Source organism: Centroberyx affinis, unplaced genomic scaffold, assembly GCF_046629955.1.
Source record: "Centroberyx affinis isolate AG114_WGS23_722 - 3 ecotype Tasmania unplaced genomic scaffold, CSIRO-AGI_Caff_v1 ptg000852l_1, whole genome shotgun sequence".
NCBI classification, from domain to species: Eukaryota; Metazoa; Chordata; class Actinopteri; order Beryciformes; family Berycidae; genus Centroberyx; species Centroberyx affinis.
The window spans coordinates 264,626-284,169 of record NW_027279446.1 but is presented as its reverse complement, the minus strand read 5'-3'; the positions used below and the strand labels follow the sequence as shown (position 1 = coordinate 284,169).

At 41.0% G+C, this 19,544-nt stretch overlaps 1 protein-coding gene across 1 annotated transcript; it reads right to left on the bottom strand.

The window, feature by feature from the left end:
- Positions 1-1,181: 1,181 nt before the first annotated feature.
- naf1 (nuclear assembly factor 1 homolog (S. cerevisiae)) lies at positions 1,182-18,824 on the bottom strand. The gene is made up of 9 exons (XM_071521066.1): positions 18,764-18,824; positions 11,408-11,714; positions 6,548-6,677; positions 6,100-6,193; positions 5,632-5,714; positions 4,873-5,033; positions 4,650-4,701; positions 3,834-3,924; positions 1,182-3,062 (listed from the first exon to the last, which is right to left on the bottom strand). The coding sequence occupies exons 2-9, from the start codon at positions 11,707-11,709 to the stop codon at positions 2,644-2,646; spliced, it is 1,332 nt and encodes a 443-aa protein (XP_071377167.1). The 5' UTR covers positions 11,710-11,714; positions 18,764-18,824; the 3' UTR covers positions 1,182-2,643.
- Positions 18,825-19,544: the final 720 nt, after the last annotated feature.

The following is a 19,544-nucleotide window of genomic DNA, read 5'->3' as shown; positions in this document are numbered from 1 at the left end:
AAAGCCCTCATACAAACTCCCATGTTTGTAATTGAGCGTTGGAGACCTATTTTGAAGGGTCTTGCTGCAGCTTTGACACCACAGGAATTAGCAGAGATTGTACAACAGCAAGTTCCAACACCAAAGCGTGTGAAAGACATCTTGAAGTTTCCACTGTCCATGAATGCAGCACAGAGCTGTGTGGCCAGACACCTGAAGAGATATGTTGGGGAACTGGATGAGAATGGCTTACGGCTCTTCCTTCGCTTCTGTACTGGGGCTGATCGTCTGTTTGGAAGTGACATCACTGTCAACTTCATTGAAACCAGTGAATTTCAGTGTCGTCCTCAAGCAAACACATGTGGATGCTATGTCATGTTACCAATTAATTATCAGAACTATCCAGATCTCCACAGTGACTTCAATGCGATTCTAAACAGCACAAGAATATCACCTTTCGGGACTTTAGGGGCTCCATAGAAAGCACTCAACCCGTATTAGTATTTCTAGATTATGTCACTTGGTGTACACAAAAAGAAGCTAGTGTTGGTACTTAGTGATTGAAATTTCCACATTCATTCAGAGGTTGTACTGTTACCAGGTGAAACTGCACCAGGCTGCTGCAAGTCAAGAGAAATTTTGAGAATCACTTTGATAAACGTGCCATTTAAAAATTCAGACCAAAAGTGATCATACAGTTAATGTTGTAAAAAAAAATAGATTAACCAAATAGATGTTGACTGAGGTTTAAGACTGTTTAGGCTCTAATAGTTTCTTCCATTTTTTCCCTTGTAAGTTTTTTCTTCATCATTTTGTTTTGTGAGTATCATTTAGATCTAGGTAGGCTCATTGTAAATTCGTTAGCTTTTGATGAAGGGCCTTATAAATACACTTGACTTAAACACCAACAGCCTCAAGCATAGCTAAATCACTGTTTAAATAATTTTATAATTATATTAATTGTACCCCATCATAATCTTGTTTAAAAGCCCAATTTGGTATTAGAATACCCTTTTTCTGCAGTGTTTGATTGGATGGCAAAAAAAATTTCATTCACAAAATGATTGAGCTCTTGATAGGACCGATATTGTGTGATATAGCCTATTTACACTAATTAATTTATTATTATGTCACAAGTGGTTTCTTTATGTATGTTACATGTAAATGTTAGACCTGTACTGCATTATGAGTTACATGTGAATTCAACAAGTCCTGCCTTTCAAATCTATCTAATTTCTGTCTATATGCAGTACCAGGGTGATACTGCATATAGACATATAGCATATATAGCATATAGATATGCTATAGACACAATATAGGACAATGGTCCCAACAAATTCCGAAATAAAGATTTATTTGATGCTGGATCGGCCCATCAATCGGCACAAATGTAGACATGTTCATTTACAAAGCTTTCTGATAAAAAAATACAAACAAAAAAAACAAACCATCAATTATATACAGTATCACTTGGGACTGCTTGTAATTCTACTGATTTTTAAACATTTTTTGTTTAATAGGAACACACCAAATTTTTGGGAGTTGGTCTGTTGGTCAATGTACCTATTCAGTAATGAAAATGTAGACACCAAGATCATCCATGTGTCCCCAGTAGATCATTGGCTCCGGTGCTCCATGTTAACACTTTAGCATACACTATGTTGAGTGATAGTTGGCCAATAGCATTATAATCAAAGGGAGAAAATGAGAACTTGTAGCAGCTCTAAAGCTAAATGGAGGGCACTCGGAGAGCGCAGACCTCCGCCAAAGTTCGTGCTATTATTGCTTGTTCGTGAGTCTGATCCGGATCCGCTCCATAATTTAATGGGTTCTTCCTTGGCCCATGCTACACCCTTCCACGAAGTTTCAAAATCGGGCCAGTAGTTTTTCCATAATCATGCTAACAGACAGACAAACAAACAAACAAACGGCACCGAAAACATAACCTCCTTGGCGGAGGTAATGATATGAACCTTAGTGTGGCAGTTCTGTGTAGGAGACAAACATAACACTCTTCTGACCAGGGACTACTTTCCCTGTTGCCACAGGAAGTCAAAGTGGTGGGTGATGGGAGACTGTGTACAGCCAAAAATCACTGTGCTGCAGGTGAATACATGGTTGATCACCTGAAATAGTTCCAAAAATAAACCTGGCTACATCAGCTTTATGGAGTTAATATGTCACTTATAACTTATGCATCTGCAGGCCATATAAGAAAAAACACTAATCATTTTTTTCATTACTAAAAATGCTAAAGTGTTAGCATGGAGCTACTATCACTCAACATAGCGTATGCTAAAGTGTTAGCATGGAGCCTACTATCACTCAACATAGTGTATGCTAAAGTGTTAGCATGGAGCCTACCATCACTCAACATAGTGTATGCTAAACGGTTAGCATGGAGCTACTATCAGTCAACATCGTTGATGCTGAAGTGTTAGCATGGAGCACCAGAGCCAGCAATTTACCTTGGACACATTGGTGATGAGAACATAGACGCCAAAATCATCAAACAGCGAAGTTGATAGACAGGACAATCTACCAAAAAATTCCTCTAACCAACAAAAACATGCCAGTATGAACGTGGGCAAGTGTGTATGTGTGTGTGTGTGTGTGTAACGAGTGTGTATGTACGTGTAACATGTAATGAGTGCATGTTGGGTATCACTGAGGAGGCGGCGGAGGAGGAGGGGGGGGGAGGTCAGAGAATGGGATAGCAGCTGGCATGGAGTGGAGGGGCCAGGGGGGAGAGGAGAGAGAGGGATGGCAGAAGGGATGATGAGGAGGTGGAGGAGGAGGAAGAAGAGGAGGAGGGTAGAGAGGGAAGTTGGGGGATGCAAACGGGTGAGGAGGAGGAGGAGGGTAAGGGCAGGGAGGGGGCAGGTACATGGGCGGCATGTGTGCGTGTCGAGACAGCGTGTGCGCGTGTCTGGGCGGTGCCTGCGTGTGCCGGAAAGGTGCATGCCTCGGGTCCTGGTGCCTGAAGGGAGCCCCTGCGTGTCTCGGTGGGAAACCCTTGGTGTCACGCTGCTGCTGCTGCTGCTGCTGCTGCAAGGTACTGTGGGTAACGTGGGCGGGGTTGTCTGGAGGGGAAAACAGAGGAAAGAGAAGATAGAAAGAATGAACGAAAGACAAGGGGAGTAGAAAGAAGGGCAAAAACACCTCCTCCTCCTTTAATGTATTATCCCGAAGGGAGACTAGGGCTGGTAAATCTGTATAGGAATGGTCTGAAGGGTCTGGAAGGGATCTACTAAAAACTGGTACACTGGAAGCAACTCAAGTAGGGCTGGGACTAGGGCTGCAACTAACGATTATTTTCATTGTCGATTAATCTGTTGATTATTTTCTCGATTAATCGATTAGTTGTTTGGTCCATAAAATGTCAGAAAATGGTGAAAAATGTCGATCAGTGTTTCCCAAAGCCCAAGATGACGTCCTCAAATGTTTTGTTTTGTCCACAACTCAAAGATATTCAGTTTACTGTCATAGAGGAGTAAAGAAACCAGAAAATATTCACATTTAAGAAGCTGGAATCAGAGAATTTTGACTTATTTTTCTTAAAAAATTACTCAAACCCATTAATCGATTATCAAAATAGTTGGCGATTAATTTAATAGTTGACAACTAATTGATTAATCGTTGCAGCTCTAGCTGGGACCAGCATGTCTTCAGCCAACATTGCATGAGTGTAAATTCCCAACCAAAATTTTGTTTATCTGATTAACTGTTACCTTGTAGTTCATTGTCACTCCAGATTTTTTTTTATTAATTCCAATTCTGTGTTGATGGCCTTGTGTGCATGTACCAATGTTGTTATTCTGTGTGTGTGTGTGTGTGTGTGTGTGTGTGTATACCAGTGATGTTATTGTCCCTCTTCTTCTTGGCATTATGTTTCTTCTTCCTCTTTGCTTCCTGCTCTTGCTCGTCATCGCTGTAATCTAAAGCCTGTAGAGAGAGGAGAGAGTGTAGAGGAGGCAGAAAAAGAGAGAGAGAGATGAAGACCGAGACACTGGTAGTCTGAATAGGTTTTTTTGGTGAACCATATTTGGAAAAGTATTTTCCTTGTTGCCCAAAATGTATCGTGCAAGCAACTGTAAAAATTAATCCAACAATGACTCCAACAAAACTGTCCCTGCTTTTAGGCCGTCTCCATCAGATATCCATCTGTTTTGATGGACAGAAAATTCAACCCACTTTTTGTGGACAGATGGATTTGTCACCATCCGTTTAGCCAATCAGAGACATTCCTATGGTTGTTTTGGAAAAAAAAGTGGCGAACACAGAGAACGGTATGACTCATCATCAAAGGATTACAAAAACAAAGATAAAATGGAGAAAGCCTGGTATAAAGTTGGGATCGTTGTACGTTTTCCATGTCAGTTTCTTATTTAATTTATACTGTAGAGTCTGTTTCTACGTTTCTCTATGAAGTAGCACCGTTATGAGCAAAGTCTTCTTGGAATGTTTTGTCCTTCCTGTACTTCTGTCTTGCCAACCATGTTGACGTTTCAAAACAAGTTTCAGAAATCTATCCAATCATCTCCACCACAGTCTCTATTGTTAACACTTAATTTGAGAATGATATATAGAGGTTTAAAATACTACACACTTTAAGCTTTTGTCAGTTACCCAGTATGTATGTGTCTGTGTGTGTGTGTGTGTGTGTGTACCTCTGGTGGTGGCTCTTGGTCATTCTTCCAAGATGCATCAGATCCCTTTAAACTGAAAAAAAATCCCTTTCAGATCAAGTGTAAAAGCAAATTACTTCTAAATGTAAAAAGAACCTGTAGTTCATATGGTCATGACAGAATACAGTATATATATTTTACATTATATATATTGGTCTAACTAGCATGCACTGCAAGATTTGTGTGTGTGTGAGTGTGTACTCACAGTTTAAGCTGTTGTGTGAGTATGTATCCAGTGTACTCTTTGATGGCCGGTGCATAGAAAACAGTCTGTCCCACTGTTAGCTCCTTGTTGTTAATCTGCTCAGCGGAGTTAAAACGCAATACATACAACGGACACGACACGGGACCAAACACCTCAAATACCTGGGACACAGAAAGACAATATAAAGGAAAGATTTTAACATGTAGTCCTTTGTAGGAACAGGTAAGATATGAAAAACAAAACGCTAAAAGCTAAAACACTTCAATTCACAGAGTGTCATTTTGTGTGTAATTTTTCGGATGGATTATTGGTATATCATATGTCTGTTCAAACATATTATAACATATTATTGACTAGATATTATTATTTGGTCAGTGTGATAAATTATTAGGTAGGGTGTAGGTCACCCAACTATCAGCTTAGAGGAAACATTGATCTTGATTTCTCCTTGGCATGAATTTCATATAGATATGGCTTCCAAATAGAGGTGTGGTGATTTTTTGCCTGATATTTGCTCTCCATTATAATAAAAAGAACTACAAGACCAAATTGGGACTTGAGGCTAAGGCATGGTGAGTGCAACACCTTGCCTTACCCTATTAACAGCCATGGTGCATGAAACATAAGAAAGAAAACATGCAAGACAGGAAGAAAGGGAAAGAAACTAAAAAAAAATAAAGAGATGAAGCTACAAAGAGAGGTGCCAGACAGGCGGTCCTTTTGTCAAATAGAGATCCGGCGTTCTGTTGGCCCGCCTACCTTCCCCAAAGCCAGCCTATTAGCGTTGAAGATGATGCTGTCATCTGTCAGAGAGGGCATGTCTTTCAGAGACTGGATGATAACTGGAGAGACAGAGGGAGGGGTTAAAGGGAGAGTTCACAAAATAACAGAAACACCACATGAAAAAGGAGTGACTAAATTACAATTGGAAAGATAGGTACACAGGCCAGGCAAAGAATGTTGAATGCCAATTAGCAGTATGTGTCAGTTTTAAAATATTGTTGTAGGTGTAAACTGCAGAATTTTGTCAACTCTTCCTCTGTGGTGGCAAATAGACAATGAATGTTTACATATTTCTTCTATCTTTGTAGTCACTTCTCACTTCTTTGTTAACTTCTCATTGGCAATTAATGATATGCTTTCTACTGTCTTACCATTCCTCTGTGAACTAGTATGTCTAAATGTGTGTGTGTGTGTGTGTGTGTGTGTGTGTGTGTGTATACCAACCAAGTTGCTGTATAATACTGGAGACTGTTCCTATTGGCTGGAGCTCTGCATCCTCTGGTAATGACACAGACACCTCCTCCACCGCTGGCAGCTCCTACACACACACACACACACACACACACACACACACACACACACACACACACACATGGATACTATAATATTTCAGCTTTTGGTCTATTATTGCTGTTCACCAGCCGAACAAAAAGCTAATTTGCTAAAGAGTAAAAACTAATAAAACTATATACTGGAGAGTAAAAATGAAATAAAATGTTCACCCTGACAATGAAAACTGGTATTTTTCAGAGAAAAGGTAGAGAAAACACACACTACAAAGCTTAGCATCGTCGTTTAGAATGGAAGTCGCTGTAAAACAACTGGCACTCTCCTTAAAACACACGCACACGCACACGCACACACACACACACACACACACACACACACTGACCTCGAGCAGGACTTCGTCTCGTGTTTTGATGGGCGCTGGTTGGCTGAAACCTTCATCGTCGTCGTCATCCTCTCCTAACACAGGAATACGGGGAGTACAGGAGGAAGAGGAGGAGGAGGAGGAGCTATCGCTGAGGAGGACAGGAGAGGAAGAGCATCAGACTCATTCTGTTATTTGTTTCCACTCTCTTCCTGCTTCCGGCTAAAACATACAGTGGGACCATCTTCTAAATTTTCAGCTGTACCCTTTTTTTTTTTGCACAATCCATGTTTCAATTGACAAAGTGCAAAAATACAACTCTTCTTTAATCTGTCTCGTCTGCTTCACCTTCATCTCCCCTTAATGACTGAAGTGGATTTAAAGCATTCAAAGCCACAGGTTGGAAATTCCAACTTCCATAAAAATTTTTTCCTTCAAGTCGGAATTCCAAGTAGGAAACTCAGGCGAGATTCAAAACCCCAGGTTTTCCGATATACAGTTATCTGCAGCTTACACTGTAAACACTACACAGCTTTACTTTGAGCATGTTTCTAATCCTAAAATTCATTGATTTCCAGAACTGCATAACCTGAAAATGCGATATCAAATAGCTTTTAAACTTATGAACCTATAATCTATTAGTGGTAGGACAGTAAAATAACAAAAATAATCATACTTGAAGTGAAACATCTGTCTTATTAATAAACCAAAAAACAAACAAACAAGAAACAAGAAAGATGGCGCTGGCGTATGGCGACATGGTGCTGCTCTGTATAAGTGAATGTTCTTAAGAGAGAGAGAGAAATTAGACTTTTCTGTTGCCTCTCCACTAGAGATGCACCGATCGATCGGCCGGTGACCGGAATCGGCCGGTTTTCAGCTGATCGGCCATGACCGGTGACCGGCCGATCAGTCTCATATATCCGATTCTGTGCCGGTCAAATTTAAGACAACGGTAAAAACTCCGCTGTAATTAAGCAATATTAACGTACACGAGAGGGTGTGCGTTACCGTGATGCTTACGGACCTCGGCGCAAGCGCCTCGGTCCTGACCGCATCACACAAACTGCCTTGCTAGCTCAATCTTGTTGTAACTAAGATATCTGCTGAAAAAAATAATTTTTCCATTGACAGATTTAGCTACTATCTCCGCGAACTTCACATGTATTTTTAAGCTAGTAGCGCCGTGTCACCGACTCACCGGCACAGCTGATGGATGGCAGAGCGTCTGGTAACATCAAGGCTGAACAAAGTTAGCGTAGCGTTATATTTAAATACATTGTATGATAATATGGCGGAGTAATATTTAGTGATGAGCACGGCTAGGTGTGCTGTCATGCTGATTTGATCACGTTCTAAATGTCTAGTTGACCATTCAGATCGCTTGGTCGGAACTACCTGTTGTATAATAGTCCATAATAGTAATAGTCCGTGTGTTGTTATATAGATCTGTTGCACCTGTTTTCTTTCGGGAAAGTATAAAGTGGGATATACTGCAATTCATTTTTATTTGGATTTTATTTGTTCAAAAAAGCTCTGTCCAGTAACCTGGAGCACTTTTTTATTTTGAGATTTGTTTGAGTGAGAGTGAGAGAAGGTCCTGTAACCTGGTGCAGTTTTGGAGAAAATGTAAGTTATTAATAGTCAATGTTTTATTATGAACTTACAATTGAATTTTAATTTTCCATTAAAGAAAAGTTACAAAAATGTTTGTGTGTGCTGTCAATTATAGTTCTTAGAAAGAAAATCGGAATCGGCCAAAATCGGAATCGGCCAAGAAAATTGCAATCGGTGCATCTCTACTCTCCACTGTTAGGGTCTTGACCGTCGTCCAGTTCAGAACCGCGGACAGCGGTGCAGGACCGTTATGTAAACAAACGCACATGGCATGCGATGAATTGATGCATTAAATAAGCAGAGAATTAAATGAGGGGAAGTAGCGGGCGTGACGGACTGCGACGTTACTGGTTGTCCATGAAGATTTGTGTTTTTAAATTAACATCCACACCGCCGACATGTTTTGAGGTGAGTTAGCATGTGACAATGACACCAACTCCGCTGAGAAATGGCTCACGTGTTTTGCGCCATCGATCGGTTTTTGCAATCGGCGACTATTAAAGCATTATCGGAATTCTCCGATCTCATATTTATACTGAATATCGGCCGATTCCGATTGCTGGCCGATCGATCGCGGCATCCCTAATTGCCACCAGAGGTGAGAAAACGCTTGATCAATGTTATAGCACTATCCCTCAGGCGTTCCATGCTGTGGTGCGAGCTCCCCCTGGTCAGTCAGACCACAATATGATTTTTCTCATCCCCCAGTACCGCCAACAGTTGAAAACCATCAAGCGGACCATCAGGCCTGTGAGACAATGGTCCCCCCAGGCTGCTGATATGTTAAGTGACTGTCTGGACTTAACTGATTGGACTGTTTTCAGAGATGCATGTGGTGATTTAGATGAATTTACTGACACGGTTACATCATACATTAATTTCTCAGAAAACGTATGCATCCCTCAAAGATGGCGACTGTCTTCAGTAATAATAAACCATGGTTTGATAAGGAGGTTAGAACTTTATGTGTGAAGAAAAACCAGGCTTTTAAGAGCGGAGACAGAGATCTCTATAAGATAGCCAGATATGAATTTGAGCGAGCTGTGAGAAAAGCTAAAGCTAAAGCTGCTGGTCTGCAGGACAAACTACATGCCAAAGACACTAGGTGGGTCTGGCAGGGTCTACAGATGATTACAAGAACAGACAGACAGCTCAGGATGTTGACCCCCTTCTTCCAGATAAGTTGAATGAATTCTATTGCAGATTTGATTTGCAGTCAGACGAACAACTCAGTGCAGTAGTTAGGGTAGAGCCTGCAACCCCTCCTTTTGTGGTTAAAGAGCACGAGGTTAAAACCCTGCTCCGCAAACAAGATAGCAGGAAGGCAGCAGGGCCAGACCATGTGTCCGCATTCACTTTAAGGCACTGCGCCAACCAACTTGCCTCTGTTTTCACAGATATTTTTAACTGGTCTCTTAGGCTATCCAAAGTCCCTGCATGTTTTAAATGTGCTGTTGTCATCCCTGTACCCAAGAAGTCTAATGTTGTCAGTCTGAATGATTACAGGCCTGTTGCTCTGACTTCTGTTGTTATGAAGGTGTTTGAGCGACTGGTCTGCAACCATTTATCCAATGTTGAGATGGACATGTTTCAGTTTGCCTATCGGGCTAACAGGTCTGTAGAGGATGCTGTGTCTCTGTGCCTACACAGTATCCTGCAGCACCTGGAGGCCCCCACCACCTATGTAAGGGTTTTGTTTATTGATTTTAGTTCAGCGTTTAACACCATCGTGCCCCTTAAACTATTTGATAAACTTCAGGTGCTGGGAATTAATCAGTCTCTATGCAACTGGATTTTAGATTTTCTGTCAGATAGGAAGCAGGTGGTTAAGATAGGTAACATGTTCTCTAGGCCCTCAACACTGGGGCCCCTCAGGGTTGTGTTCTCTCACCTCTGCTGTACTCACTATATACCAATGATTGTGTATCCCATTCTGAATCTGTGCAGGTTTTTAAATATGCTGATGGCACAACAGTGGCAAGCATGATAAGGAACGGTGATGAATCAGCCTACAGGGCTGAGGTGGGGGTCCTAGTGGAGTGGTGTAGGGCAAACAACCTGGTTTTAAACATCGCTAAGACAAAAGAAATGATAATTGACTTCTGGAGGGGTGGGCGGTCCTCCCTCCATTGGTCATCAATGACCAGATAGTGAAGAGGGTTGACACTTTTAAATTCCTTGGCACCACCATATGCCACACTGAAGTGGGAAGTCAACACCAGCCACATAATTAACAAGGCCCACCAGAGGCTTCACTTTCTGCGCCAGCTTAAAAAAGTTTGGCGTGACTGGGGAGGCGATGCTGCACTTCTACAGAGCGACTGTGGAGAGTGTCCTCGCCTTCTCAGTCACAGTGTGGCATGGCAACACAACCGCCCTTGAGAGCGTCTAAGATCAGTGGCTGCGACCTTCCCTCTGTGTCCTCCATATGTGCCGCACGTATCAGACGCAAGACGCAGAAGATGATCGCCGACCCCTCTCACCCTGCTAGCTCCCTCTTCAAACCCCTCCCCTCCCCTCCCCTCCGGAAGGAGATTACCGAGTTTTAGGTGCAGGACTTCTCGCCTCAGGAACAGTACATATCCTGAGGCTGTTTGTTACTTGAACTCTGATGCACAAACACTTGTAGTAGTAGAGCAAGCATTAGCCAACATGCACTTTAAAAGTAGGTTGGTAGCAGCACAAGGCAACAAGCACTTTAAAATGAATGTAGCAGCACAAAGCACTTTAGGACTTAATCAGTGATAACTGTTTTTGCTGTTCTTATTTTATATATTTTATTAACTTATGTGTGTGTTTTTTGTCTGTTCTTAAGAGCTGAACTGAGGAAAATTCCTATCAACTGTGTTGACATGGCAATAAAGTATTGAATTGAAACGATAATATTGTATATCGCGATATTTTGGCGGGACAGTATCACGATATTAAATTTTGGATATTGCCCAAGTCTAGTTTACATATGAATTTGAAATGTAAAGCACTTACAACATCCAAATATAATTGGTATAAGCTGTTGCCTGGGGAACAGTGTTTCACATTTTGGGTTTCATCCTGGGTTTCAATGGAGAGTGTTAGTGTCCCATGATGATCTAAATTTTGTTTAACAAAAATTTTTTTACATGAAAATAATCAAATTTAAAGATATTGAATCTTGGCACAAAGCATTGGTTATCAGCAGCTTCTATGCAAAAATAGCAATATTGGCATTCAAAAACCCATATTGGTTGAACCCCTGTGTGTGTGTGTGTGTGTGTGTGTGTGTACCTGTCCGAATCCTCTGAACTGTCGTCTTCTCTCTCCTCTCCCGCACACACACCGTCTCCTTTACACACACTCCCTTCCTCACACACACTCTCCACAGAAGGCGTCACAGGTGCGGAGTGTGTGTGCGCATCTCCCATTTCTGCCTCTGGATGCGTGTTTGTGTCTGAAGGCGTGTCTGCGTTGTCGGGGGCGACGATGAGGTTTTCTAGCTTTGTCGCCACTGTAACCTCCATCTCCTCTTCTTCCTCCTCATTGGCTGTCGGTAACGCCAGTGCGTTCTCTTCTAACGGCTTGTCGTCCATCTCACCTGCTCACAGAATTTAAGGATTTTAGGAATAGTTCACCCAAAAATGAAAATTCTGTCATCATCGACCCACCCTCATGCCAGTTGAAACACAAGTGAAGTTTGTCCATATAACACACAGGGAGGTTGCCAGCACAACTCCATAGCAGCCTTCTCCAAAACAACTGAAGTCAGTGGGGACCAGTTCTTCAGAGTTCCAAAAAGACCTACAGTATATTTACACCATAATTTAGCGCAAATCTTAACTACAGCTGATTGATTTGCAACAAATAATGGTGTATAGGTCTTTCTATTCACAGTGTGAATAGAAAGACCTATATGACCTTTTTTTTTTTTGACCTTTTTCGCGATCAAATCGCTGTAATAAAAACTAGGCAAAACCCATCTTTGGCTGTTTGCCCTTATTCCCCTCATTGAATAGAGTGCGTAATGCCGATTATATCCACTGGGTGGCAGTGTTGTAAAAAGATATCCTTGTCTGAAAGCGGAGGAAAAAAAAAAAGTGTATTGGCGTGACGCTGCTCTTCGGACATTGACATTGTTCTAAACCCCCTAACGATTATATTTTTGTTGAATGGCAGAAACATGACAATAAAATGTATCTCTATTTTACCCCGGAAAAAGTGTGTGACCGCTCGGTTGAGTTGCCCAATTAGGGTAAACTGAACCTGATGCGCAAAATCATAAAGTCAATCGTCAATTTCCTTGCTAGACTGCATTGTATGTGTTTTACCTACAGATTGGAAAGCTCACCCACTTTACCTAACCCTTTACCTAGCCATTTACTCTTTACATAATAAGATATGAGCTAGTAGTACTCAGTAGCTATAAACATTAAATTTTACTCTGGCAAATATAACATGTATATGAGGCTGTAATTGAAGGGATGGACGTATTTCTCCATGTTTTATTTAGCACAGTAAACTTGATTTCAATCTCTTGTTTTCTATCTAGGTTTGTAATTGATGGGATGCATATTTATCTGGATAGCCATGTTGTATTTGCTATAGTAACCTTGATGTCAGTCTCTTGTTGTCTAATTGCATAGTTGTGTGTTATTCAATGCGTTATACATACCAGTATATTAGGATATGCCATTTTTATGCCATCAATTTATAAGAAATCTCAACGTGCCTGTATGTTGGGAGAACAGTTTATCAATATGACAATTATTCAGTTTTTATGGCTAGATGTACCCAAGGCACTGATTAATCAAGACACGGTTTGTCATTCTTGTGCAGTGTTGGGCAAGTTACTGAAAATTAGTAATTAGTTACAGTTACTTCTCTCAAAAAGTAATTGAATTACTTTACCAATTACTGCATAATAAAAGTAATTAGTTACTAGGGAAAGTAACTTTTGCGTTACCTTTAAATGTCTGCTTCAATTGTCTTATTACACATAGCTATATTATTTTAGTGTTGCTGTGGCACAGTGTGGGACAAGACAACTGTCAAATTTGATCTATCATTGTACCCATTATCACTATGATGAAAAGTAGTGGAACAATAAAACACAATAGATATGTTTTGATAGGCGTATTTATTGTAGCCTGGACAGGCCTTCAAATCAAGCATTAGTACACTGTGTGGGCTAAGTTACTGGACCGGCAGCAGTGTTGCCAACTCTTTTCCAAGGAAAGTAGCTATTGGCTGCTCAGAAAGTCGCTAGAAGTCGCCAGATGATGTCATACGATAATTTGCATATCAGTATATAATGCTGCACTTGTTATGCACGCTGCGGAGTAGCCGACTCGAAGTGCTGACCCGGGCCAGTTTCGGCGTACGCCGGTAACGATTACAAGTGGACCCTATGCTACGTACAGCTCCTGCTGTGGGAAGCGCTGTGATCATCAGACCTCTCTGGATTAGACAAGCAAGTAGAGAAAACCGGCATCAGCCGTACCAATTTATTACCAAATGCTTTGGGATTCAACACATTAACATTGCTTCCCACGGTCAGAAAAAGTCGACAGATTTGTCACTAGTCGCTTTTGAGAAATAAAGTCTCCAGGGAGGTTGGTAGTCTTTTGATTCACTTGCGCCACGTAAAGTCGGATGATCATAAACCGGATAATCCAGTAACGAGTAACGAGCCCATTTAAATTTCAGTAACTGAAATTGCGTTATTAATTTGAAAAAGTAATTAGATAGTAATTAGTAATTACTAGTTACTGCCAAAAGTAGTGTAATTACAGTAACAGTGTAATTACAAGAACAGTGTTGGGAATAACGCGTTACTTTTTATTCCCAACACTGTTCTTGTGTATAGTAATGTTTATTATGTTCATCTCTTTCAGGCGTAATGGACTGTGGCACATTTTATGGACGCAGTAGGCCTACAACGAGCACTGTTGCACTTTTACCCACTGATCCATGTGATTCCGAGGCTGAAGATCTCAGTGATCCAGAGGATGGAAATGATGCAGATTATGTCCCTCCATGCAGCAAAGATTTACCGCCACCGCCAAAGAAACGGAGGAACAAGAACAGGCTTGTTGAGGTCTCTTCAGACCTCTATCAAAATCCCTCCCCTCCTGCAAAGTCCAAACAGAGAAAGTGGGTGAAGAAGGACATTCCAACTTTCACTGTGCCCGAGCCTGTCTTTACGGTTCCAGAGTCAGTCCAAACGCCCTTTGCATATTTCACGAGGCTCTTCACTGACCAGATGATTGAGCACATAACTGAGCATACCAACCGGTACTCAGTTCAACGGGGCATCTGTCAACACCACAACTGCTGAAATTGAGGATTTTTTTGTCAGTTTTGCTGTACATGGGTGTTTTTGAATTTCCCTCTATGGAAGATTACTGGGCCTGTGAGTCACGCTTCCCACCAGTGGCTGACACCATGTCAGTGAAGCGTTTCAAAGTGCTCCGAAGATTTGTCTACTTTAACGACAACTTCCAGATGGAGGGCAGCACTGACCGCTTCCACAAGATCCGCCCTCTTTTTGATATGTTCAGAGAACAATGCCTCCTCATTCCCCCCACCAACAGGCAGAGTGTTGACGAAGTGATGGTGGCGTACAAGGGCACCAGAGCTGGCAAACTCCGGCAGTACCTTCAAAACAAGCCGGATAAGTGGGGGTTCAAGATCTTCTGTCAGGGCAGCTCCTCTGGCATCATCCACGACTTTATACTGTACCAAGGGGCCACAACATTCTTCAACATTCAAGAGGAAGAGCATGCACATCTGGGCTTGGAAGACCTCCTCGTAGGCGCCAAGGTTGTCTCAATACTCTGCAACACCATCACAAACAAAGAGGCAACTGTGGTGTTCTACGACAGCTACTTTACCAGCTTCAACTTGGTGAAGACGCTGCACACTAACCTGGGAATAATAATAATAATAATAATAATAATAATTGATTACATTTATATAGCACTTTTCTAGGTACTCAAAGCGCTTCACATAGTGGGGGGGGGGACTCAACTCATCCACCACCGATGTGTAGCACCCACCTGGGTGATGCACGGCAGCCAGTTTGCGCCAGAACGCTCACCACACATCAGCTATCACAGTGGAGAGTAGAGGACTGAAAGAGCCAATTAGGTAACAAGGGATGATTAGGTGGCCATGATGGAAGGAAGGCCTGTTTGGGAATTTTGCCAGGGCACCGGGGTTACACCCCTACTCTTGCGATGAGTGCCGATGGGATCTTTATTGACCACAGAGTCGGGACCTCGGTTTAACGTCTCATCCGAAGGACGGTGCTCACTCACAGGACAGAGTCCCTGTCTCTGCCCTGGGGCATTGGGGATATTATGCATGAGACCAGAGGGAAGAGCACCTCCTACTGGTCCTCCAACACCACTTCCAGCACCAGGTGGTCTCCCATCCAAGGACTGACCACAGCCAAACCTGCTTAGCTTCCCAGGCAAGCTAGCAATGTGATGCAGGAGCTATGGTGCTGGCATGATGCAGTGCTCATGCTGGAATGAGAAGTGTGGGTACCGTCAGGGCAAACCGCTCAGGTAATGCACTTTCAGTGATATGTTAATCATTATACAATCAAAACCACACACGTACACACACAAACACACACCATGCATGTATGCACATACATTTTCTCTTCTGATGCTGATGTACTGTACACATTCTTGTGGGTTTTTTTTATAGGAATTGTATTAGTGTTATTAGGAGACATGCTCACACACACAAATTATCTTATATTTCCGTGTCTTTCAGGTGGTGCAACATTGATGAGCGACAAGGAGATGGTGAAGCGAGGCCGAGGTGCTGTCGATTTCTGTTCATCAGAGGGAGTCGTTGCAGTGAAGTGGTTCCACAATAAGTGTATCACCTTGCTGAGCAACGCTTGTGGGGTGGAGCCGCTGTCTTCAGTGAAAAGATTCACAAAGGAGGCACAACAGAAGGTCGACATCCCCTGCCCATCCGTCGTCCTGGCATACAATCAAGCCATGGGGGGCATCGATCTCTCAGATATGCTTGTGCACCTCTATAAAACGCCAATGAAGGCACGGCGCTGGTACCTGCCTTTGTTTGGGTACATCATCGACGTGAGCATCGCCAATGCATGGCTCATCTACAAGATGGACTGCGACCTTCTCAAAGAGAAACCGATGCCCCTCAAAAAGTTCCATCTGTCGGTGGCAGCTACGTTGAAGGGAGCCAACAAGGTACCAGCCAGGGTTGGTGTGCAAAGCACAAGCCACAAGTCCGTCGCCCTAACCCCCAAGTTCTCCACCCCACCCAGGAAGTCCGCTACGATGGCGTCGGACACTGGCCTAGATTTGGCACTCAGCGAGGGAGGTGCAACTTGTGCAAAGGTGGAGTGTCGCGTTGGCGATGTTCCAAGTGTGGAGATGGGAAGTTGTTCCTTTGTTTGAACAACAAAAAGCAGTGCTTTGCTGCATATCACCAGAGGTGAATGTATGTGTTTGATAGGATCATAGGGTCACACTTTGTGGTCCAGTATGTACAGTACAATAATTTTTTTATGCATACATAGTATAGTACATTTTTATACAGATATTGTTGTTGTATTTGAGCATTTTTGATTCTATTCTATTTCTATTATATTACATTGACGGTTTGCCTTTTACAATACATTTTATACAGATGTTTTTACTAGATGCATTTGAGCATTTTTGATTATATTCTATTTCTATTATATTACATTGACTGTTCGCCTTTTATAATACATTTTATACAGATGTTTTTACTAGATGCATTTTAGTATTTTGATTATATTCTATTTCTATTCAGATCTATTTCTATTATATTACACTGACTATTCGTCTTTTACCATACATTTTATACAGATGTTATTACTGGATTTATTATTTTTATTATTATTATTTAGTTTTGTTCTATTTGTTTATTTTATCATGTTACTTTTATTTTTAGATTTCTATTAAATTACATTGACTTGCACTTTTTACAATGCATTTATTGTATGTTATAATAAGAAAATGATTTTTTTTAATAAATTGATGAATATTGTTAACATATTCTACTGTCTGTAATGTTTTTATATGAAAAAACTTCAACTTTAGTTGCACAAATGAAAAAATTCCATTGATGCCTAATACTTGTTAGTTCATGCCTAGAATTACCCTAACTGGGCAAGTCAACTGGCTGGTTGACTTGCGTATCCGCTGCCTGAATGGGTCATCTGAAAAAAAAAACTGAAAAGTTGCTAAATGTTGAGCCAGGAACACAATTTTACCAATAAATAATTTTTTGCAAATGTATTTCTTAGTGTGACTGTTAAAGGGTTAAGGAAGCGTTGGGGTCTTATGGTAAATTCTGCATATAAATCATCCATCAAGCAGCACTTTATTTCAATGAAGTCTCAACTTTTAGAATTAGTTCCCACTGCTTGCTACTGCCCCCATGCTGTATTTTAATGGGAGACGTTTGTGACCACTAAAAGTTGTAAATTAGAGCTGCATGGTCTATTGGAGATTAGTAAAATAGTACTTAAGTCATGTTCTACCAGGTATGTGCCTTTGCCGATAAGCAAGCCAACACTAAAATGCCAGATTTTTGAATGGACTGTGGTGTGTTTAGATTGAGATTCGATATTCACACATTTGGTCTTAGTCTTCACTATTCTTAAACAACACCACAAAGTCCTCCAAGAAAAAGGAAGGTTGTGAAAAGTATCTCACAAGGCCCTGATTAAAACAGAGTTGATTTTTTTAGTGTCCATCTTGGAAAATGGGAAAGCTATTGAGAATAAATGAGTAGAAAAGACCCAGAATAGTGAGGTCGACCATCTTGATTGGGCATTTTGAAAAAAGAAAGGTTGTGACAAGTGCCTATAGTGCCGTGGCCCTGACTAAAACAGATTTAATGTAAGTGTCTACGTTGAGAAATTAGAAAGGTATTCAGAAAAAAAACATTTTCAATTCAATTTCCACTTCAATTTGAAAAGAGAGGTTGAGAAGCTTTCCTTTTAAGCTATAGATTCGTTTACAGTTGATTTACGATTTCAACATAATCAAATGAAAATGCTATTGAGCATAATGACCAGCAATTGCTTGTTAGGCTTTAAGCCATAACTTTACAATATAATTTACGAATAAATAAATAAAAACAATAGTTGTAGTTTTGAATGGTGCATTACATGCGCTGAGTGAGAAAAAATCGCTTTAACCAGGGTGCTCGTGCATGAGTTACTGTTTAGTAATCCATTATAACTCATAGTTTCAAAAACATAAAAAATAAACTAACACTTGTGAAAAATCAGGCAATTTTTCCCCTTCGAACGTAAATCTGAACACCACGGTTCTTCACCGAACAGCGACCCGGTTAACGTTATAATATCAGCAGTTCATTTCTCTGTTAAACGACAAATGTTAGCGAAATCAACAAATAAGCGAAAAGAAACGTTCTGATAAATGCATGCAAGCTAGTGTCGGCTAGCTAACAAGCTATGGCTAACTACGTTAAAACTGAGGCTCAAGTCGGGTTCAATGAGAATAGCAGCTACCCAGCGTGACCTGAGAGACTTTTTAACACTTTTAACAGGTTTGCAAAAACATGAACAAACTGCTAAGGTTGTTTTCTTAACTTACATACCTGCGTGGAGAGCTACTGTATCAGTGCTGCAACCTCATGAGTCTTCTACGGGTGTCAATTTCGACAGAACAAAACCTTCTATTTCCGACACTAACCTTAAAAATAAAAGCCTTAATGACGAACGTGTTTCAAAATAATAGCCTTACTGCTTTCAACGTTTCATTTTGGAGTAATACAAACTACAGAAGTGAAAATAAAGAGTATATCTAAGTAGTAAATGAAAAGTACAATTCATTATATTTAGCAAAAACTCCTTTTCACAGCATATATTAATAGCAATAAAGACATGGGCAAGATGTCATATAGGCATATTGATTTACCAGACAACTGGAAAAGATGTTTACTGCCTTTTAGAAGTTGATTTAATTCATATCACTGATTCTTAAAAGCCATAGAATGGAAGCAAAATGTCCTAGTGTCAAGTCAGTCAGAATAACAATTTTGTATATGTGAATTTTAACCCATTTCAGTGGTAACAATTGCAAAAGGCTACAGAACAGTAGCCCCAGTTCCTGGTGCAAAGTTATTCCGAATAAGCCACCACTGAAATGCCCTGTGCGTGCCATCTATGATTGACAGTGAAATATCATGCACTAATACAATATAATCTTTTTGATATTTCGATTTTTTTTTGTTATTCTGTAGGCTATAAGCCCAATACCTAATTATTCCTTTTCCCAGGAGTGGCAAATGTTACGTTTTTATTTTGAAGGCAAAAGGGATTTACTTCCGGTCGCGCTCTGTTTCTGTCTGTTAGCCTGACGCAACTAAAGCATGCCTG

Bases quoted from the DNA above. Each gene is read 5' to 3' on its own strand.
- naf1 (XM_071521066.1), bottom strand. From the start codon at position 11,709: ATGGACGACAAGCCGTTAGAAGAGAACGCACTGGCGTTACCGACAGCC. The intron at 5,034-5,631 runs GTAGGCGGGCCA...TCTGTGTCCCAG, and splicing joins ATAGGCTGGCTTTGGGGAAG to GTATTTGAGGTGTTTGGTCC. The intron at 3,925-4,649 runs GTACACACACAC...CTCTCTCTACAG, and splicing joins ACCAAGAGCCACCACCAGAG to GCTTTAGATTACAGCGATGA.